We start from the raw sequence: 24,112 nt of genomic DNA, 5'->3' as shown, positions 1-24,112 counted from the left end.
GTGAGTCCAGCATCTCTATCATGGCACCACATCATTCTGTATCATTAAATGTTTATATTCTACTTATATTTTTAACATGAAGTCCAAAACCTCTGTCTCCAATACTTTGTTGAGTCTTTGAGGGGTGAATGAGATGAGGTATCTACAAATACACTGATGTTGCCTACTGCTCTCCAACATTGCACAAACAAAATTCTGAAGAGTCTTTCAAGCATGTTTCTGAAACTGCTCCAAGTCTTGAATTATCATTTTCCAAAACATGATGGAATTTACAGGCCATTCCAAAGCTAATACTTCTGGGTGCCTTTTCAGACTACTTGTGTTGATTCTAATGTGTTTACGGTGTTGTTATTGCGTACAATGTCTATGATAGGCATCTGATTTACAGGATACAGAGATCAAATTGGCAAAATGTGCATTCCTCTGAGTCTATTCTGGAAAACCTCCAACTAATTTTCTCGTTACAGCTGCAGCTGCCCAATCCCAAGCAAACAAAGCATGTCTTTTCACTTTGTGTTGCACCAGCAAAGTGATTTGGATGTTTGAGAATGTTATTGGTTCTCTATAATGAGTGCCTACTATCTGTGAGTGATCAAAAAAACTTTTTTGTTGGGTCATACTATCAAGTCCTACAAGTCTTGAGAAAGATAAGAGGTACTGGAGACAGAACATTATGCGTGCTTCTCAATGTTTGTTTTCTTGCACAGTTATGGTGATGGAAATTAGCAGAATAGCGGCAGCGGCAGGCAATAACCACACTCACAGACAGATAGATAGACATTTCTGTGCACTTCTGGTGATGTGTCGTTTCTTGACACTGACATTTAAGAGGGCTCATTTGTGATCCCTAGCAGCTGCTGCAGGCCTTCCCATTTTACTATGAGTACCAAGGTTTTATTTGACCTATTCTACTTGTCTTCTTATTCAAATTTTCAGATTTACCCCTGAGAAATCAGTTGCTTCTTCACTATAAGAAATTAGATGACTGCACTGCCACATACTGACAATATGGTTTTTGATTATTTCAGAGAAATAAAGCATGGTTTGGAAATAATTCCTTCATGTTATCCATTTCTTTGTCTTTTATATAGCTGCTGATACAAATCACATATAACTGTTGAGGAAATCTCTCTGAGTCATGGTGGAAATAATAAGTATGCACAGCTCATGTTTGTTGAACACATCAGGGCAGGAGGAACAGCTGCCCGCAGATGTGATTCCAGCCAGCTGTCACCAAAGGATACTTTTGATTGTCACTGTAAAAACATGCAAAAGTGGCCAGTTTCTCAACTCCATATGAACATGCATAAACACAAACATGCATGCATGTGAAAAGGTAAGGACTTAGTTGCCAGGTGATTTTAATTAAACAAATGTGTAAATTTTATAAATATTTTCATTAACAAGTAGATATACAGTTATGCACTAGCTGTCGTACCAAACCTTGCAAACAATGCAGTTCCACGGTCTGTCATAATCATATCATGTTAATTATACAAAAACATATGTAATTTATTTCCTTCAGCAAATTGTACTCACAAATCAATGTTCTGCTTTAATTGATAATTTATGGTTCTTGAAATTATACTGCAATGATTGATAGCAACTGAATACTGAACTGTACACTGGGTTTCACACTTAGTACTACTTCCAAATGTAGTGCTAACAATTTGTTCTTTTTAGAATTTAACTGTCTATACATCAAGTCAAAATTTTACCGAATTTATAAACAATTTACACAATGGGTAGTTCTTCATTAAGACTAAAATTTTAATTTTACAACTATATCTGGACCACACTATAGAATAATCAAAAGCAGAATGGATATACATCACAAATGCACTATTAAAACAAATTTGCTTTAGTACAGACAGTTTATTACTTATCAATAATATCACATGTTTTCATAGAACAAGAAATCATGACTGATTACTGATGAATATTTTTTCTTTAGATATATTCAAAAACCTGTTACCCAGAATAAGAACCATAAATCTGAAAATATTGCTGAAAAACCAGAAAAAGTTAATCAGAATGGTGCAATGTAGTTTAAAATAACAGAGAAGTTAAAGCCAGGAACACTGGACACAAAATTATTTTGTGTGTTAGGTGTTAACACTGTCAATGCCCATTTCATAAGGAATACCAGAAAGAAATAATAATATACTGAATTTCAAATTAATAATGTCTTCGTGTAGAACTTTGCAATGTTAATTCAATGAATTGGGTAGCACCTATGAGGTAGAATTCTGGTAAATTATGCTAATATAGCATTTATCACAGAGAAAGAAAAAAAGAAAGAAAGAAACACATAAAAGACCTTATTTTTGTCACTTTTGTAACATATCGCTTGAGCCTGATTACTTTCCCAGTAACTTTAACTAATATAAGGGTTTTGTATTACTAGCCAGCAAAGCTCCACAAAGGAACAAAACATGTTGATAAGATGCATTATTACCCTCCACTGGCAAAGATGAGATCTTATTGAAAACAGTACATCTTTTCAATAATTGTCGTGAGCCAGGTTATGGAAGGGCTTTATATTATCAATTATGAAATAAATTTTGCTTTTCATGCAGCTATAGTAAAAAGTATTACTATAAAAAATTAAGTCACAATTAAAGTCAATTGCTGCATTTCATTTTCTGCATTTTGCATCTCTACGCATTTATCAATTACCTTTTTGCGTAATAATTACTATTAGAAAATGCGGTTCAACCAAAACAAAATCAATTAATTTTGATTTTTGTAGGTACTACTGGAAAGCTCTAATGTCAAGTTTAGACTTATGCACCTTATAATTTAACAAATGTGTCCATGGAATTACAAAGAAATTATTTGATAAAGATTTTTTTTAAAAATCACAGAGAACCAGCTCTCATTCTTACATGCACTTTCTGCAATAGTGTATTAGTTACATTTTCACAACTGCACTAGTATTTTGTCTACACAGACAAATTTAACTATTCAAATTGTCATGTCTCCGGACAATCATCAAAGTTATCTTGCCCTTTGAGTAATTTGAGCACAAGACCATTTCAGGCAGTGGTTGTGGAGGGAGCTGACACTTTAAAATTACAAACTTAATGAAATCTTAGATTTTTCTAACTAAACTTAATACTGAGGTATTTTTCTGTCAAAAATTATACAAACCAAAATATAATTATGAAACAAGTACTTTATAGACTTACAGTCTCACGTTCCTTGTAAAAGACATACAAGCCAGTTCAGCATGGAATAGCTGTTTAACTATTCTTATTAATATTTACACTCTGAGTTGCACTTTATATACACAATCCCCGAGCAAAAAAGTTACATCCATTCAAAGTTTCATGAGTATTACAGTCATTTGATGATGTTTTTATTCATTTTGCACTTCATAATATGTGAACTGAAAACATGGCACCCCACACAGTTGAACTGATTAAATACTGACAGTATACACTCAGTGAAATCACTTGTTCAACACAAAAGATACAGCCTCTTGATTATCTTCAGGCAGACAGTTTATATCAAATTATGAAATTATAATATCCCTTGTCAGTATCCATTTCTCTCATAATTATTTCACCATTAATCCTATGCCTCACATCCTGGAACAAGAAAAAACAAAAACGAGATATTCAGTCAATGATATTTTATGGAAAGGAGACTGGCAAGACAGTTTATATCAAATTATGAAATTATAATATCCCTTGTCAGTATCCATTTCTCTCATAATTATTTCACCATTAATCCTATGCCTCACATCCTGGAACAAGAAAAAACAAAAACGAGATATTCAGTCAATGATATTTTATGGAAAGGAGACTGGCACTATTCTAACAATAAAATTAATAATAACTAAATTTCATTATTTATCAAACATATAAGACTTTCCCTATGTCACAGATAAGGGTACAAAACAACAGTAACTCAGCAAGAGAACAACTGAAAATTTAAAGGAAAATCATTGTAGCTGACTAATGATGTCCGAGGACTGCAGGATAAGTCAAAAGCATTTATGAATATGTGTATTCGGGAGCACAAATGTCTTAAAAAGCAAATCAAGACAGTATGGAAATGACAGCCTTGCAATTACTCCAGTCCCAACTGCTAATTGCTGATAATATGAGATTGTATAAACACTTGAGCATGAAGAGAACAACTCTAATACAAACAACAATGTAAGAAAAAAAGATTGCTCCTTACTGTAAAGGAGAAACAATAAGTTGCAGACAGGCACAATCAAAGTACACTTACATAAAGCTTTCAGCCACAGCCGCCATCAGCACATATCATTCATACACACAAGCAAGCACACATGACTACCAACTCTAGCATCTTGGGCTGGCATTCTGGCCCAAGATGCTGGAAATGGTGGTCACGTGTGCTTGTGCGGATAAATGATCTGTGTTTCTCTTTTGTTGATGAAGTCTGTGGCCGAAAGCTTTATATAAGTGTCTTTTAATTGTGCCTGTCTGCATCTTAAAGCGTCTCCTTTATGGTAAGTAGCAACCTATCTTTTCTTACATGGTTGACATTCCTACCTGGTGTTTCCATTGTTTATCTCTAATACAAGCATGTGTTAAGTTGTCTTGTATATATATTAACCATCATTTTAAGGAAAATTGTAAGCAATAGATGAATAATGTCAAGAGGAAAGACATCAACCTTAAGGAAATGTTGACACTAAAGACAGCTCATCTTGAAACATCCATTCTTTGTACGTGTGCACATGTATGGTACAAAACAAAGAGCAGAAAAATATAGCTAGCTGATTTCAGAAATAAAAATAAAAGAAATGAGCCAAAAATACAGAATTTTAGAAGTTTTAGCACACTCATTTCAGGGCAGAGCCCTGTACATGTTAGCTTCTGCTTTATCATTAAAACATAAAATATACTCAATTAAAATATGGAATTCAGTGATTAATATGCCATGAGCACCACAACCTGGAGACAGTGACTCACTCAGAGGCAGGTTAGAGTGAATTTTTCCTTTCAAAGAGGTCATATCTGGCATGTGACAGTCAGATAGTTGCTTTTACCAAGACCAGAATATTGTCCCTCATGACCAGCCCTCCTCCTTCCACATTTGTACATCTCTTTCAGGAACAGCAAGATGACAACCTGTAGGGGAATGTCTACATCATCTTGCTTGTTTCTCCAGTTTCTCACAGGGAATAACATATTTGCCTCATTTTTGTACAAAGATGAAGGGATTCTATACATTTTATCTGCCGGGTACATTTGTTGCACTGCTTGCAATACATTAAGGGAATTTGATCAGATGAGAAATTTCTTACAGTAATGATGCTTTATATACTCCAGTGCCTTCACGAGTCCATGCATTTCTGCACTAAATATAGTGCAGTTATTCTGAAGGTGAATACTGAAGAGATTATCTATAAAAACAACTGCTTTCAATCATCTGAGTAGCGTAGACTCGAATTATGGTGCTTATATAAAAAAATAATAAAATGAGGATTGGTGTGTGGCACACACAAACATGTAATAGAAAACAATTAACACTAGTTTTTCTGTTCTCTTTTAGCAAGAGTACACACATTCACACATGCCTGTGGTCGCAGCGAGACTGATTATTGAATATCCATTTTTTCCAGTCACTCCTTTTGTCTTCTGCCCATCCAGCCATGTATCCCTGCTCATTCTACCACCACCAAGTCCAATAACTTTCCTTCACCCTAGCAATACTCCAATCACAAATCCTCTTTATGAAATCTTTTCTGGTACATTGTATCCCACCTAATGGGCTTACTATTAAAATTGGCATCTCCAGCTGTCATCCATTCTGCCACAAGAACTTTCACCTTTTCCAATTCCATTGATTCCTCTCCATCACCAATCTGGTCCTTCATAATCATACAATCCAAGCTCAAGCCATACTTTCACAAAATCCTTTTACTGTTTGACCACTAAACTAAACTAACTAAACTCCGCCCAAACAGACCACGAAGGCCCAATGGTACCAACCAGCCGCTGTGTCATCTTCAGCCCGCAGGCATCACTGGATGCTGATACGGAGGGTTATGGGTTATGTGGTCAGCACACCGCTCTTTCGGCCATATGCCAGTTTACGAGACTGGAGTTGCTACTTCTCAATCAAGTAGCTCATCAGTTTGCCTCACAAGGGCTGAATGCACCCTGCTTGCCAAAAGTGCTCGGGAGATCAGATGGTCAGCCATCCAAGTGCTAGCCAAGCCTGACAGCACTTAACTTCAGTGATCTGACGGGAACTGGTGATACCACTCCGGTAAGACCGATGGCAACCCTGTGACCGCAGCTCCTGTTATCCATTACTGCAATAAGGACTCTTGCTCTTTAACAGTTGGAACATCTGTCCCAGCTACTACTGTTTTATACTCACACAAGATTACCTATAGCCAAGGCAGCTCATCTTTGAAACGTCCATTCTTTGTAAGTGTGCACATGTATGGTACAAAACTAATACAGCAGAAAAATATAGCTCGCTCGCGCGCGCAGGCACGCACGCACGCACGCACGCACGCACGCACACACACACACACACACACACACACACACACACAACCTCTCCTCCCTTCCCCCCATTTCCCACCCATCCCCCTCTCTGTCTCTCTCTTGCCCTTTTTTTTCCCCACCCCTGCCAGCCTCCATCTACCCAGGCAACTGCTTTCAATAATCAGTCACATCGCTACTGTGGTTGTGCTCATTTGTGTGTGTGTGTGTGTGTGTGTGTGTGTGTGTGTGTGTAATCTTACTAGAAAAAGAGCAAGAGCACGAAAGTTAGTGTTAACTGTTTTCTATTACATGTTTGTGTGTGCCATGTGCCAGTCCTTTATATGTAAGTTATTGCCTTTCCCTTGTTTTATGAATTTTTCCATCCAGGAATTTCCCTTATTGTTATGAGTAATAAAATGAATTCTCAGAAGTTATCTCTACGGTACATTTGTTCTTTAAATTTGCCAAAAGAGAGTTTTGGGTCTCTTAAGATGCCAAGGTGTTGATCGGCTCCAGTCTTACTGTAAAACTTAGTTATTAGCTACTGTCAGTTCTAAAAGGCAATTCTTTGTGCTTGTTACTCTCAGACAGCATGGATGAAAATCTATTTTGTATGTGAATAAGTAACAATATGGTGTGCAGATACCATTTTATAGTCTTGTTGCATCATGAGGAATATTTACCTGATGTTGAACATTGATCCACCAGTTGCAGAATAGATGCTGAGCATATAGCTAGCCCTAAAGGCTCAAACAGCAAGCCTCTTTCCCTCACCATGCAACAAACCTATTATTTTTTAAACAGAATGATCTAGTAAACCCATAAATGATGCAACTACTATCAATCTGCAATTCCACACAACTAATATCAATCTGCATTTCCACAAAGGCTCTGTAAAACTGGAGAATACAGGTTTGATCCATTCTCAGTGAACTATGGCTCTTGCCTTTTAAAATACATGGTGATATTAAGGAGCATGCTATCAGATCTCTACCAACGGCCTTGCTGCACTTGTAACACCGGTTCACGTCAGATCACTGAAGTTAAGCGCTGTCGAACTGGGCTAGTACTTGGATGGGTGATCATCCGGTCTGCCGAGTGCCGTTTGCAAGTGGGGTGCACTCAGCACTTGTGAGGCAAATTGAGGAGCTACTTGATTGAGAAGTAGCGGCTCCAGCCTCGGAATCTGACATATGGGTGGGAGAGCAGTGTGCTGACCACATGCCCCTCCATATCCGCATCCAAAAATGCCTATGGGCTGAGGGTGACACGGCATTCGGTCAGTACCATTGGGCCTTCATGGCCTGTTTGGGAGGAGTTCTCAGATCTCTAATGTGTATCAAACAGGTACGCTTTAAGTTAAATGTGTGACATTGAAATTTCACTGGTTATTTAAAATTTTGAAAATTTATTAAAATCAGAACAAGAATGGTTAAAAAGCACACAAACAGAATTCTCAGCTGAAACCTTAGGTGGCTTCCAAATGCTCCATTTGTTCATTGTTACAGTACTTAAGCAGATAACAACAAAAACCCATTTTTGCACTGTGGGGTGCAATTACCTAAGTAACTAAATGTAGAAAATTGCTCAAAATTTAACTGTACAGCCTTTACACATTCACTGACACACCCTATTTTCCCATTTTCGAAAATCATTATCCATTGCCAAGATACACCTGAAAATCCCTGATTGTTGAGGGCAAAAAGCACCAATGCTGGGCCAGGGGGCAGCCACTTCTACACTTTGTATTCATGGTAAATCATCAAAATGTTTACCATGTGTTCTTAAGAGGATCTTCTCTGGGGTGAAACTTAAATTTCTGAACATAATACCTGGGCTGAGGCATAAATGTAGTTGTAACTGACACAGTGAACCCATGACACAGGTTCATAGGTCATCAAAGGGTTCTGGGGTCATTAAACGGTGTTTTAGGCACTACTTGTTCACCAACATTATGATGCATGGTCTCTGTATAATAGGCACTTCATGCCTGTTCAAATATGCACAATGTGGTACTGCTGTGACAAAAATGGGATAAAATGGGTCTTAACATGCCTGAAAAGAACTTAAAATGAATGATAAAAATTATATAGAACAGGAAAAACTGTAAATCCAGTAAAATATTTCTAACAACATTTTTGGTCTTTATTTACAAGGTGTACAACTTTGCTTCCGCTATTTGCTGATAGGTGGCGACAATGGTAAGTAGAGACCGAAAGAAACAGATCATAGACGTCAGGCAGTTAGCTTGGACCTTGGTCAACATAACCTCATTCAAACATTAGTCAATTTGTCTCTGCATAATAAAGTTGTTCTTGATTGAAAATGTCAGTTTACGAGCCTAATTCTCGTCATTTGCAGGAGGTGTTACTGTTTTGTTTCAATATGAAGAAAACAGCGGCCGAGTCTCATCGAATGCTCTCAAGTACGTGTGGTAAGGATGCTATTAGTGAAAGAACGTGTCGTGAGTGGTTTCACCGCTTGAAGAATGGTGATTTTAACGTCGTAGACCAGCATAGTGGTGGAAGAGAGAATGTTTTCGAAGATGCAGAATTGGAGACATTGCTGAGTGAAGACTCGCATCAAACTCAAGAAGAATTGGCAGTTGGTGGGAGTGACACAGCAAGCCATTTTAAAACATCTCAAGGCTATGGACATGATTCATAAAGAAGGAACTTGGGTCCTGTGTGAGCTGAAACCATGAGACGTCGAATGGCATTTGTGTGTTAGTGAACAGTTGCTTCACAGGCAAAAACGGAAGGGATTTCTGCAGCACATTGTGACTGGGGATGAAAAATGGGTTCATTACGATAACCCGAAATGCAAAAAATCATGGGGATATCCCAGCCATGCTTCCACGTCGATGGCCAAACCGAATATTCTCAGCTCCAAGATCATGCTCTGCATTTGGTGGGACCAGCTTGGCGCCGTGTACTATGAGGTGTTAAAACCAAGTGAAACAATCACAGGTGCTCATTATCGAATGCAGTTAATGAGTTTGAGCAGAGCATTAAAAGAAAAACGACCACAATACATTGAGAGGCACAATAAAGTGACTTTGCAGCATGACACCGCTCAACACCACGTTGCAAAAAGAGGTCAAAACGTACTTAGAAATGTTAAAAAGGGAAGGCCTATCCAACCCATCATATACTCCAGACATTGCTCCCTCTGACTATCATCTGTTTAGATCAATGGCGCATGGCTTGGCTGACCAACACTTGCGATCTCATGAAGAAGTCACAAATTAGATTGATTCGTGGATTGCTTCAAAAGATGAACAATTTTTTCGACGCGGGGTTCGTACACTGCCCAAAAGATGGGAGAGCGATGGAAAATACTTTGAATGATACATGTGTAACCAATCTGTTTGATTAAAGCCTCAAATGTTGGGGAAAAAATGGCGGATGCAAAGTTGCATACCTTCTACAATCATAAGCTGAACATTTTCGATGAATTGTGATTGATGAGGAAAGCATCCATAAAAAATGTAAAACAAAAGAGTTCGTGTTACTCTTATTATTATGTACAATTACTTGTTGTTTATGTGTGTTAAAATAGATAAATATGATGAACCAAACAAATAAACTTTCAAAACTTTACAGACCTACAGAATTTGTTTTATACAAGCAGCGCACCCTGCTGTAGCATGGAAAATAGTGAAACAAGCAGAAAATGCTCCTGTCAGAGCACAAAAGAGGCGAATATATTCTTCTTTTAAAGACTCTAACAGAAAAGTGGAGAACCAGCTGACTGAATCCTCATTCTGCTTTCCCCGCCAAACATTACAGCATGCAAACTTATGCATACTTTTTCGTGCTAAAACTGAGTAGCACAAAGACAGTGAAGGTGGAAGAGAGACAAGAAGGTGCCAACAAGAGAGAAAGGAAGAAGAGAAAGTGGAAATGAAAAATACATATGAGTGGAGACCATACATAGGCTTGGAGTGTCTGGACCCTCCCAGACCGGCACAGTTGAACATGTAGGTATAGGGGATGCTGCATTTTGGACAGAAATTTTAAATACTTGGGTGCCGATGAAAGAACAAGTTGGACCCTCCAGCATTTTTGAGCTACTGAGGTACGGTGGGGACAGGCTGTGGCAAAGAAAGACAATAAGAGACAGTGTAAGTGAGAGAGGAGAGAGTATGAGTGACGGAGGAGACACTGGCAGTGGTATACACTGTAAATCAATGAGAGAAAAGGGGACAGTGAGTACTGTGTGGTGTGTGTGTGTGTGTGTGTGTGTGTGTGTGTGTGGCAGAGGGGGGGAGGGTGAAAGGGAGGGTGTGGAGCTTACAGGCATTCAAAGCCAAGGCTATCACCACCTTTACATATATTAAAGGAAATAGATATGGATAAAATGACAAAAATTGTCGTCACACAGTGAAAAGGAAACTATAAAATGACATTCGCTCCCTAATTCCCACTGACCCACACAATCACACTATCTCACAGGCCCTAATACAGTGAAGAAGAGTGACAGGTACCAGACATGGGATTAAAACAGAAATAAAACCAGAGAACAGATAAAAGAAAGGCACAGGGAAATGTGACTGGCTGATCACTTAGAAAAAAACAAGGGCTAGCCAGTCACCCTGCTGACACATTAATAATATCTCCATAAAATTTATGGAAACAAATTGGACAGATCGCAAAATTTTAGAACTCTAACTACATTTGTTTTAATGTCATTTAAAATAGATTGTAGATCTGCTGGCAAATCTGCCACTGCCCTCTGGTGCAAAAATAAAACACAGTCTAGTAAAATTTGGTCTACTGCATATAGGCATTGTAGAGAGTTCAGGACACTCGGAGAATCAGAACAGACAAGAAATTTAGCACCTGAAGCACATCTAATCTGCTCCAGTGCTCACAAGATCGCATATAATTCTGCACTGAAGACAGCAGTCAGACTTTAAGGACACGATCAGAGAAATCAACGCAGCAACCAACGGAGTCCCCCTGTTTCGACCCATCTGTAAAGACAGCTGTAGAATAGTGGTGCTCAGTTACAATGTCATAAACTGATGTATTAAAAACATATGTAGGAGTGCAATCTCTCCTTCACGGCACCAAATCAAAAACTGCTCTGGACCTCTGCAGTAACCATGGTGGCAGGCACTTAAAATCCTGGATTTGGTGTTGTAAATGCTCCACTACAAGTGACTCCAGCAAAATAAACACTGCACACTGATCCCAAACAGTATTGTTGCTCATGGACAACTTGACAAAAGGCATTCCAGAGGTGGACAAGCAACAGTATGGTATGCAGGTGAAGTCGAAGCAGCAAGAAACTTGCAAGTCTGATGCACTACGAGGAGCTGCCGCCAGATGGTGAGTTGCGGTTCCCTAGCCTCAGCATAGAGAATGGGTAAGGGGCCTCCTTGGCCAGCCTAATACCCTTACAGTGGATAGTATCAATAATATCCAGGTAGAAAGGCCTCACTGATCCATACGCTGTGGACCCACAGTCTAGTCGTGAACACACAAAAGCCATATAAAACTGGAGCAGCTGTGCTCTGTCTGCTTCCCACGACCTTTTGCTCAGACATTGTAGGATATTCATTGCCTTCTGGGTTCTGCCTTTCAGGTCTCTCAGGTATGGTAACCAAGAGATTTTGGAGTTAAAAATGAGGCCCAGAAACCTTACTGAGTCTTTAAAATGTAGAAAGGTATCCCCCATATGCAAGTCAGGTGAATTAAAAAAACAAAGGAAATGATTAAAATGAAACACACACACACACACACACACACACACACACACACACACACACACACACACACTTATCTGTAGAAAATTGAAAACCTGTCTTTGCACCCCATTCCTCTAACCTCTGCACAGTAAATTGCAGCTGACAAGTCACTGTTGCAACACTGGAGGGCGAACAGAAAACAGAAAAATTGCCCACAAATAAGGAGCATTGCACGGGTCTCCTTATGGTAGATGTGATCCTGATGATAGATATGATACTGTTAATGGCTATGACAAAGAGGGTAACACTTAAAACATATCTTTCTCCTGCTCCAAATGATCTGACAGTGTGTCACCAACTCAGGACTACAAAACCGCTGAAAAATACTTTGTCTCGAAGTAGTATCGTACACCTTACTGATATCAAGGAATATGCCGAGATAGTGATGTTTATGTAGGAAAGTCTGCTGAATAGATGCCTCTAACAACCACACCAAACAACAGTTAACCATTCACTCCAGGGTATCTCCTACACAGCTCATTAAGATGATACTCTGATAACAACTAGGTTATGTTCAGCTCCCACATGGAGAATGGATGATTGTAAGACTCAGAATTGTTGAGTATGAAGTCCAACTTGGCCCTCTCTACAGTTGCACAGTAGTGGTAAAACACTGGATCCTGGCTGGCAGTGGCAGTAGTTTTTGCAAAATGTTCTGCTGCCATATGAGTGGTGTCTCGGGGCGTTGTTTCGAGACACTCCTGTTTCAGCACAGCTGCTGTCGGTAAATGACTGTGTTTACAAGAAATCCTGCTGAGGGTTTCCTATACTTTTGTAAAACAAGTGGAACAGCTGATGGAGTCTAGGAATGCTTGCCATGGCCTTCCCTTGCTCTCTTTAATTATGCATCAAGCCTTGGTTCTCGCGACCTGAAATGCTGTGAGGGTCTCTGCTGTTGGGCAGTACTTAAACTGTCAAGGAGCCACACGCCTGTCCCGGATTTCTGAGCAGGACTCAACAATCCATCAAGGTAGATGTTGCCTCATAAGATGACCTGAGAGTCAGCAGCATGACAGATTACCTGTGTAATGTGGTCCACCCATTCCTGGACACTGTTACAGTGTTCAAATACATCCAAGCTGACTGAACAGCATCCAGTTAGCCCTGCTGACCATTATTTTGGTGGTCACTCATCAGGTAATGTTTCATCTAGCTGAGTAGGAAGTGGTCAGTGGAATGGGGGTCATCAATGACTTTCCACCGAACAGAGTCTGCGTAGGCTGGAGAGCATAAATACCCGAGGGCAAGCAGAGGTCAAGCCCCATAAGAGATGGTCGATCTTTAAGTCTTCCAGTATGAGTAATGGTCGGAGCAATTGGTCCATAAGATCTGCGAGAGCCTTGGAGTCTATTGCATCTTGAGGTAGATACTGTGAGCAACTAGTTATCCTCACACACATGAATTTCAACGGCAACTGCTTGCAGGTCAGTAGCCAGGGGGAGAACAGAGAAGTAGTTATTCACATAGACAGTGTTCCCTTCTTTGGCTCTTTCCCCAGTCAGGTCATCCTCTCGATACAGCATTTAGCCTGACAGTCCACGGGATCAGACACTTTAAAACACATTTCCTGCATACAAAAGCACAGGGTGTGTTCCCGTACTGGGAGTTTTAGTCCCTCCACATGTGTCCTGAATCCATTAATGTTCCACTGCAGGATGGGAGCCATTTATCATGTGGGCAGCACATTCATCCTGACTTTCTGCAGGGGAGGCAAGCCAGCAATGAGTGGAGGCTTAGTTTTGGGGTGAGCTGATTGCCCACATCTGACATCAAGGCCCACTGCATCTGAAGACGATTCGAGAGAGACATCCGAGAGGATGATGTTGACATTGCCGGACTATGTACTTCTCAACTCTGTCAGGGGTGCTTCTTCACCTTTGATTTAGATTTTTTGTCTGAGGAGGCTCCACAGCCACAACCATGGAGGTGGTAGTGGCATCGATGGACAAAACTGGATCTTTGGAGAGGGCAGGGAGTTCCAATCTTCAAGGAAGACACTGCAGTCACTATTCCTGATGAGGATATCCTCAGAGCAGTTGACACACTTTAGAGCAGAGGAACAACCAACTCTGCCTTGGGTGTCTTCACCACATTCGCCTCAAGCAGCTTCTCTCTCACAATCAAGAGCAGTGTGCCCAAAGTGCTGGCATTTAAAACAGTGCGCTGGGTACATGAAATAAGGCCATATACTTAGTCAAAGGAAAATTGCCTCAATATACTCTGGAAGTTTGGTGCTGTTAAATGCAAGTATAAAAAGTCTGATTTGACAAGATCGCCATCCACCCTTTTCATAATGTTTTGCACATCAACAACGCCTTCCCCGGATCACTCAGCTTTCAGTTCTTCTTGGGGAACATCAACCAGATGCCTGCAAGTGTCAACACCTTTGATGCAGTTCAAGGTGTTGTGCAGTTCACTTTCTATTGCATACTTAAGCGAGGTGTAGCAAAGCTAATGTAGTGAGCGCTCAGCTACGATCTACTCTCTTCTGCACGAAGGAAGTCAGTACCAAGACTAAGTTATCTGTGCACCATTCAATCTTTCAACCAACTTTGTTGTATGGGAGCGAAAGCTGGGTGGATTCAGGTTACCTTATCAACAAGGTTGAGGTTACGGATATGAAAGTAGCTAGGATGATTGCAGGTACTAGTAGACGGGAACAATGGCAGGAGGGTGTCCACAATGAGGAAATCAAAGAAAAACTGGGAATGAACTCTATAGATGTAGCAGTCAGGGCGAACAGGCTTAGATGGTGGGGTCATGTTACACGCATGGGAGAAGCAAGGTTACCCAAAAGACTCATGGATTCAGCAGTAGAGGGTAGGAGGAGTCGGGGCAGACCGAGGAGAAGGTACCTGGATTCGGTTAAGAATGATTTTGAAGCAATAGGTTTAACATCAGAAGAGGCATCAATGTTAGCACTGAATAGGGGATCATGGAGTAACTGTATAAGGGGGGCTATGCTCCAGACTGAACGATGAAAGGCATAATCAGTCTTAAATAATGATGTACATGTTACAATTAATGCTCAATCACAGGTCGAAACTGATCCTATTCCATGGAAACTTGCTAAAAGGGGTCGACCTTGATGATGCTTACCTTCAGTTATCCTTAGATGAGAATCTCAGAACATTGTCAGTGACACACCTTTTGGTTTATATGAGTACAAGCATCTCTCGTTTGGCACTGCCTCGGCCCCCGCAATTTTCCAAAAATATCTGGAACAACTGACACACAGTAGATTGCAGCCTGTGTGAATTATCTGGATGATCTCATTGTTACAGGACCCTCCTGTCAGGAGCATTCGCAAAACTTCTGCACCCTATTTACAACCCTGCACAATGCAGGTCTTCATTGCCCTTTGGAGAAGAGTAGAGTTCTCAGTTACAGATGGATGTGGGGTATTTGGGGCCGAAGCTCATCAAAGAAGAAATCAAATCTAGTGATCAAAACGTCACTGTCATCGCTTTTCTTCCTCGCCCAAGGAACTTACCTGAACTGCTGCCTTTGTCTCACCCTTCTGGTGACCATGAGGATGAAGTCTTAACTTGTGTATCGGGTGCTGTGGGGGTTGAATGCCTGCCACAGGAGATGGATTTAGATGGCTGTTATGGGGTACCAGAGCTGTGTAGTGCTGTGCTCGTACAGAGAGAGTGCCTCCATCTTGCCACTTATATACAGCAGCCAGTAGCATTCCATGTAGCTGGTACATAGGTGGCAACCCAGTGCATAATTGGTAGTTCGGTGCTCGCACTTTAAACTGTTGAGCTATCTTCGCTGTACTAGGTGCATTTTGGATTTCGCTCTCCATTGCTCTAGGCCTCGTTATCATTTTGGAGAAGACTTCAATTAGTGCCTCATTGTCTTCTAGGTTGTTTGTCCTTGTCCTGGTCCTAGTCTGTTGTCTTGTCTGCATCTGTCTGTCGTGTTTTGCTCACTTACTGTTAGTTTGGGTTACTCTTCTGCAGGCAGCTCTTCTGCCTGGTGGCTTCCTCTGTTTTTGCAATTTTTCCAAAGCTTCAATGTGTGCATCAATATCTCGCTACCCACAGGTAAAGTATCAAGTAAAAGGATTTAGAAAGTTCTGTGTTAAAATAGTGCAAATATGTTCATATTGCCAAAACTTTTGGTGACAAAGGCAGAATGAGGCAGCTGGTTGCTCACTTGCCTGTCAGTGTCTTGTAAAGGGGAATATATTCACCTTTTCTGTGCTCTGAGAGGAGCATTCTTCCATTTGTTAGATTACATCTGCATTGGCAGGCCTGTTCTAGTCACATACTGTAGGGTTTAGTTTTTAATGGTGAAGTGGTAGCTCCAGAACACTCATTGAACACTGTGTGGATTTTCAAAAGCAGACAAGGCAGTGGTTGAAAATCATCTTCAAGTTCTTTCCTCTATGCTATGCTTGGGAATTTCCCAGATTTTAGAAATAGGATTAACTTTTCACCTTTCTATGAGTCACAAAATGGTCTGTCATCCAGATACAATTAAAAAAGGTAACGAAAATTTATTTATTTCTGACTGTGACGTGCTGTGACATCCAGTAACAGATAAAGTCATCACCTCAGCTGCTATTAAGAAAGTATTTTAATTCTCAAAATAAGTTGTGTTCATTGATCTTTATCAGGTGACAAGTGGCTGTGATCTTGTGGAATGCTGAAGTGAATATTAAAACAGTTCCAGTAGTGTGTAGCTATATACATATCCTCATGATATATTGCCATTAACTAAGAAAGAGCCAAGTCTATGTGCGCCAAACACACTTTGTATGTGTACACGAGCAATCTACCAACTGTATTGTGTCAAAACACAGCAGAAAACTGAGCTCACTCCACAAGATGTCAAACAATTGTCTCTTGATTATATTCAATGAATGTAAATGCTGCTATAAGTTAAAGCATTAGCACAACTGAGGTAGTGATTTCTATATCTTCATGTATCAACAGTGGTGGCAGCACAGTGCAAAGTATGCATAAAATTATGCTGTAATGGATCCGGTCATAACTAGGTGATGTGCCACAAGCCAAAGACAATACTGAAGCCAGCTCATACATGGATGATGATGATGATGATGATGATGATATGGTTTTTAGCACCCATACTAAAATTGTACGAGATGAGTGTGGTGGATTATGATTGAAAAACTGCACAGAGAACACCCTAAACAAACACCTGGCCACCCACAAATATCATCATTAGCTAAAATAAGAGGTAAGATCACCATCTATGTTTGCCTCTGGCCACGTCTCACAATATACAGTACACTCAGTTAAAATGTGGCATTAGTGATTTGCATGCCACAGGCATCACAGATTGGAGGGTCCACTCACCGGAGTAGTAAGCTATGTGTTAGGAGTCAGTGACACTTCAACCCACTGGAGTGATCAGTGTGAAGAATGCCATGGCCAGATAGATGGCTTCACCCACCTCAGCTTACTATTTGTCATTGACAGCCTCCCCTCACCCTCACATATATCTCCAATGCAACAGTGAAATGACAGCCTGCAAGGGGATGTCACGTTGTGTCACATCATGTTCTCTGCAGGCCTCCTTGGTTGCTTGGTCTACCTGTTTATTTTCCAAAATTCGCACTCAGCAGAATGCTATCTGCTTCCCTCACTGCTGAAGGGAGTACAGATGAATACATATTAGCTGGAGCATTTTCTCTGCTGGGTACATGTGTTGCAATGATGGCAGGGCACTAAGGGAATCTGGGAAGATGAGAAACTGTTTGCCCTCAAAATATCTCACTGCTCAAGCACTTTCCAGATCTTGTGGAGTTCTGCAGTAAATGCAGTATATTTACAGGGAAAGCGAATCCTGAAGACATAGTCGAGAAACACTACTGAATAGCTAGAGGAGTGCCCTCATTTGGAACCCTCAGTATACACAACTTTAAAACTGTGATGACCATCTAAAATGTTAATAAACGGAGACTGAAATGTAAAAGATGGAGTGCAATCTTTCTTATAATTTGTCAAGTCTAAAATATTTCTGCACCCCTGTAGGATCCTGCTCCAACCTTGGTATTAAACTTTAAAATCACCCACACCCATCTCTAAAAGGCAATCCTTCACACAAACCCAATAGGGCCTTGTTGCTCATTGTCAATGACGAAAATGCCTTTCAAACGGTGGCTGAGCAATGGTCTGGTACACAGGAATGTTTGGCATGGATGTTGTTTTGTAAGTCTGTTGCACCATAAGAAGTTGTCACCTGATGTGGAGCAGTGGCTCACTAGCCTCCGCGCAAAGGCTCAGTACAGGGTGGTTCTAAAGGCCTCAGTGGCCAGACTAATTCCATCACAGTGCACCATGTTCAACATTTTTAAAGAAGAGACATCAGTTTCACATCAGGGCAGCAACTGTACACTTCACACTTCTTACTGAAATTTCCTTAATTGTCTTTCCTAAAACTGTATTGTTAATGGACTGCTCTGGTTTGTTTGGAAACTGCTGTCATGATCTCTTATTGCTCTCTTGAATAGTTCTGTAACACCATAAAGGCTATAAGATTCTCTGCAGTTTGTCAGAATTTGAACCTATGCAGAACTGTCCATCAGCCCCTAATGCAACAACGGCATTCTTTATTGCATCAGAGGAAAGAAAATCATCTTACTTTGTATGAAGACCATGGTATGGGTGCTTCAGTGCTGTGTTAGATCATGCTGGTAAAGTTGTAAACCGATTTATAGACACTTGTACTATGTTTGAAATTAGCACACTCAATGCAAACCATCCAGTTACCCTTTGCCTAGCATCCATCTAGGCAGTTTACTTTCAAACAATGCCCATACAAGTGCAGTTATTGCATACCCAGTGGTCTGTGCAATGGCTGGACAGCATAGTGAGGCTTCACAAATAGCAGAGAATGAGCCATAGCAGTGCTGAAGTGTGTGCCCTACCTCATGTTCCGTAGATGTGTGTGGTGATAACAAGAGTCTCTCAAAGGCTTGATCCCTGCAGCAGGTGGTTGTTGATTCCACAAGCACAAGTGTCCATTCAAATTACCACATAAGAGGAACTGTTGGGGAAACTGCTCAGTCTTATACGTAAGAACCTCTTCAGCTAAATATTCAAGAGGATGCAGATATAAGGAAGGCATATGTACCATACAATGCACCTGTACTGATATAGCGACTGTTTGTAGTCAGTTGTTGAGTGAGAGATGGCGAATGATTTTTGACACTGACAAACATTGCCATTTCATCTTTAGCTCCTACACCACACAGGTTGTCCACATCATGTAGGGAATAGCACAGTGGCATCAAAAACTTTAAATTGTTTGACATGCAAAGGATCTTCCCTATGTGAGAAGTTTCCATTCTTCCACATGGGTTTTGAACTCGTCCATGGCAGGTAGTTTAATGAGGAGTTTTTTCTCTTTCATCCCAGAAGGTTGGGAGAATACAAGTGGATACAGGGTGGGGAGTTACTTGCAATATTGCATGGTTTTACAGCTTTACAGCTGATCTTTAAGGTATATTTTCCTGTTGGAGACAATGACAAAGATGTATTAGTGTACACCTGCAACTGCTTGTAAATATGCAGGTTTTGGCATTTCCTGAGAGCGACATTGTCTAGGTGACAATGCTGGTCTTGAGTGCACGCCATTTCATTTCTGAAGCAAAGAGTTCATGAATAAAAGGTAGCCAAGTGGCCTTAATATCTTTGTTGCCTCGGAATATGAGATACATCATGCAGTTTTTACTTCATGGATCCTTTTTTCCTTCTTCTTCTTCTACAAAGACATCCCCTGTTCCAAACTGGATGCCTTTGGAAAAAATTAGCCACGTGGGTGGAACGGTGTATATTTGTTTTGTGGGCAGTTGAACCACATCTGCTGCATGCTGCTTGGTCCACACACACTGTGGCATTGTAACCAAATGTCGACACTTGAAGCAGCACTTAGGATTACATGAATAAAGCATAACTTCCAGATGGATTAAAGTAGCTCATGTGTACTCAGCTAACTTTGGTACAATGAGTGTCTTTCCAAGCTCACAATTATTTACTGCCCATTTAAGTTGTAGTCCATGTAGTCCCTAGAGCTGACAACTCATTTACTGTCATTCAGCTTGGTATGCGGCTCAATGTTTATAACATACTCACAAAGGAAATTTGAATGTTATTGGCTGGGTTACTTGGGTACATTTTTATGTTTTTGCCAGGATTGAGCCACTACACAGTGGATTCACTTATATACAAAGGACGTAATTTCACAAAGGCATCTCCCACAAATTTGGCCACAAAAGTAGTCTACATCATTTAACACAGGACATGGCTTGTAACTGACATTAATTTAGCTACTATTGACAGATTTCTAATGTGGGCTAGTCACACAGAGTCTATTGGTTGTTTGGGTGCTAATACTGCCCAACAGATCACTAGAAAAACTGGGGGTGTTTGTGGTTGATGTAAAATTCACTAATCTCCTAGAAGCAACTACAAAAATACAAGCCAATCTAGACAGAATTGCACTTATATGGACATACCTTATACAAGTGGCAGCCTGAAAATACCTTAAAGATAGCACACTAATGGCTGCTTCACCTTCATCCATCCCTCTGCAACATAGTACACCTTGAGAGTGAGGATGAGGGTTTTCAATAGAGGTTTTTACCATACCTGCAATATGAGGATGGGGATTAAGTCAAGATCCTCATGTTCCAGTGCTCCATGGCATGGTGGTCACTGAAACATGTCCAGAACAGAGGATAACTGTTGGTATTCCTCAAGTCTGAAACCCCAAGGGTAACAAAAGATGAGATTCCTGAGGTGACAGCCATTTGGCACGACCCATAAAGCATGTGTGTCTTACTGAATACCATAAGTATGGTGATGGTCATCTTCCTGCCTCCCCACTAAGGGCTAATGCTTTAGTCTAGATGTATGGTCTTACACCTGACTGAACCAACTATAAATTTTAGACCTTTTAAGTTTGTCATGGAAATTGATGTTGAATACTGCAAATATTCACATGGCTAACTGCGCCAAGACTGTGTCTGGACACTGAGTAGTATTGTTCATGTTTGAACTTCCGGCATATGTAAAATCTGCAAATGTTTCTGTTGTGAAAGTGAACTAATCTACTGACAAGGTAGCAGAAAAATTTCTACACAAAAGATCACAAGTCAAATGACAGTGATGCTGATGTCAGGTGTGGTTCTAATGATGAAAACTTGCTAACTCCTGGTCAATCAGTTAGTGAAGGTACATTTTATATTTAAAACTACACAGATCTGGGTAAAAAAAGGTTTAAAACAATTGTATGAAGTTGAGGTTACACATGGAAGCGACCTAACTACTTGTAGGTGTGCTATGGTGCCATCTAGAGAGTAAAGTGAGAACTATGTAGTGGAATATGCATAAGAGGGTGCAGAGTTTTTGCATAGTGAAATTCGGGGTTCTTCCTCTGAAGTTAGAGGTGAGAAGTTCTTTGTACATTCGTTGTCATATATAAATTAGTAAATTTGTTGTTTATCATTGTTATGTTAAAGTGTAGGTTTCAAATAATGTGCAGGTTTGCATTTTCATATACGAGATTATATGTTAGAACAAATATTTATTTGTACTGAATTGTTATTTGTTTGAGGTACTCCCTGGGCAGCATGTGGTGGCTGGAGTTCACCAGAAGGCTCCTTTGCATCACAACAAGCATGTGATGGAGCTTCCAAAACAAAATGGACTGCTGAAGGGGCCTCTCAGAGTAGGCGACAGTAAAAATCACAAAGGAAGCATGCATTTTCAAAAATGTATACATCAAATCTCATGACAAGCTGTCAGGTTGTTTCAGTGTAATACAGACACCAACATGGAAAGTATGTTTGTAGATGTTCATGCAATAAATGAACATGGATATATAACCCCACAGAACTTATTTATAAAGTTTGGAACAATAAGCATAGCCTGAAGATCAAAACTGAATGTGTGTATAGACATATTCCTAAGTTGTTATTACAACAACTGAACATCAGCAACTAAACATCAGGAACACATTTGGTTCACTTCCATGTAAGAGAATTACACAAAAATTATGACATATTTAAAATAAAAACCATGTCTCTTAGTGTATTTGACAGGAATCCTGAATATGCGAAGGCATAATCAACAAGTTGACTTTTCAAGGCAACAAAATACGGGGGAGAGGGGGCAGAAGAGGTACTGACATTTGATCTACAAAAGATAGTTTCACTTCCCAAGGTCCCCACAGATACTGTGTATTGCAAATAACTTTCTTGCTTTAATGTGGGGTGTCCATGACTTGGGCATGTCCAAAGGACTTATGTAACTTTAGCATGAGAGAATGCCAGGCCGAGGGCCAAGACTGTGTCTTTCGAAGGCATTAAATACTAATTCTATAGAAGAAACTGTAATGCTTTATTCAAACTCTAGTGGTGACCACAACAAAAGTATCAACTTGTAACCATTCTAAAGTTCAAGATCCTACCCAGCATATCAAAGAGATTGCTCAAAAATTTTAAAATCCAGGCCAGCTTTCTCAGACCAGTTATACTAATTTCAATCAACACTGAGAGCAAGCTTAAATGCAGCCAACATATTTACCATCAACACATGCAGACTTAAAAACCGAAAGTTCCATGTGGTGGAAATGCTCTGACAGTTTAAAAAAAAAAACAGGAAAAAATTATGGACAAACTCCAGCTTGGATGAACAAAAAATACATCACAATCAGCAAATATAAAGTGAATGTAAAGCACCTGAAGTTCACACACAACGATGATGTGAAATGCTATGAACAGCATTTCACTAAATGTGTAACGGACTGTCCAGCTAATCTTAATGTCACTGCCCTGAACTTCAAGTACCCCATTGGAAAACCACTTATGAGTGTAAAGAAGGAAGTCCTACAGTCAATCCTGTGCTGCATTCTCCATATCACCACGAATTTTACAAGAATTTACTAAATGCTACTCAGAGTGTTGGAGATTCCAGTGATGAAGCAATGTTAGTAGATAAGTGAGAACCCTCGAAATTCTATCTAAAGACATCATCTCTTAACAGCTTACAACATAGTCCTTAGTTGAAAGAAATATGACTATTGTATGGTTAACATCTGTGATGAGACAGTGTCATCGTTTGTTTTTCATTGTAGTTAGCTCTAATGGCCATAATTTTTTCAGGTCTGTAATGCACATAATTTGTTTGGATAGATAACAGATGAAACCGAGTATACATTAAATTGTACTGAATGTCATTTACTATCCCCAGTGTCTTAACTGAGTCTTTCCCCTGTGGCTGAACCTTAGAGCTGAATATCTCAAAATATGTAATTTGTGATTTGTCCAGTCTGCCATAGGACCCTCCAAATTATTATCAGAATTCTCTTTGTCAGCAAGTAAGTGAAATTTCCTTTCCATACAAATGAAATATCTACTTTAAGAATAAAATTTTGATAGCAGGAATGTCATTCATAGCCATGAAAGCTTCTGTCTCTACTACAACAGTTAGTTACAAACAAATTATGGACAACTAGGTCCTGATTACACATCTGTCACAAGCAAAGATGAAAATTTAGAAGAATGTTCCCACAAAGCTATAACAAGAGTTATTTGATATCTCACTACAATACTGCATGAGCATGATTATGCATCTATGTCCCACCTTATGTGGGAGATAAAAGGGTCTTTGTTGTTTCAGTGCAGGGCCACCTGCTTCCACCCACTGCTTTGACTTCTGTTTCGTTTTTGGAATAAAATAGGCACAAAAAAGTAGTGTATGGAATCCTCTGAATAAATTTATTGCTGAAAAACTGATTCCTGTCAGTGATCTTTAAGAGAGAATCACAACATCTGAAATTAGTTGCCCATTTCTTAAATGTTAAAAATCAAGGAGTAGGCTTCTTATAAGCTTTC

General features: G+C 39.9%; 1 protein-coding gene across 4 annotated transcripts in view; it reads right to left on the bottom strand.

Moving 5' to 3' along the window:
• Positions 1 to 1,378: 1,378 nt before the first annotated feature.
• The window catches only part of LOC126175333 (2-aminoethanethiol dioxygenase), a 52,228-nt gene continuing 29,494 nt past the window's right edge, over positions 1,379 to 24,112 (bottom strand). For 2 of the 4 annotated variants that reach the window (XR_007535551.1, XM_049922051.1), the window contains one exon: positions 1,379 to 3,593. Coding sequence is in view for 2 of the 4 variants with exons in the window: in XM_049922051.1 (XP_049778008.1) it covers positions 3,587 to 3,593 (7 nt within the window). In the remaining 2 variants the exon portion in view is untranslated. The other 2 variants (XM_049922052.1, XR_007535552.1) reach the window with 2 other exon arrangements.

This window comes from Schistocerca cancellata, chromosome 3 (assembly GCF_023864275.1).
Source record: "Schistocerca cancellata isolate TAMUIC-IGC-003103 chromosome 3, iqSchCanc2.1, whole genome shotgun sequence".
In the NCBI taxonomy this organism is placed as follows: domain Eukaryota; kingdom Metazoa; phylum Arthropoda; class Insecta; order Orthoptera; family Acrididae; genus Schistocerca; species Schistocerca cancellata.
Note: the sequence above shows the minus strand (reverse complement) of the source record. Positions and strands in the feature narration are given on the sequence as shown.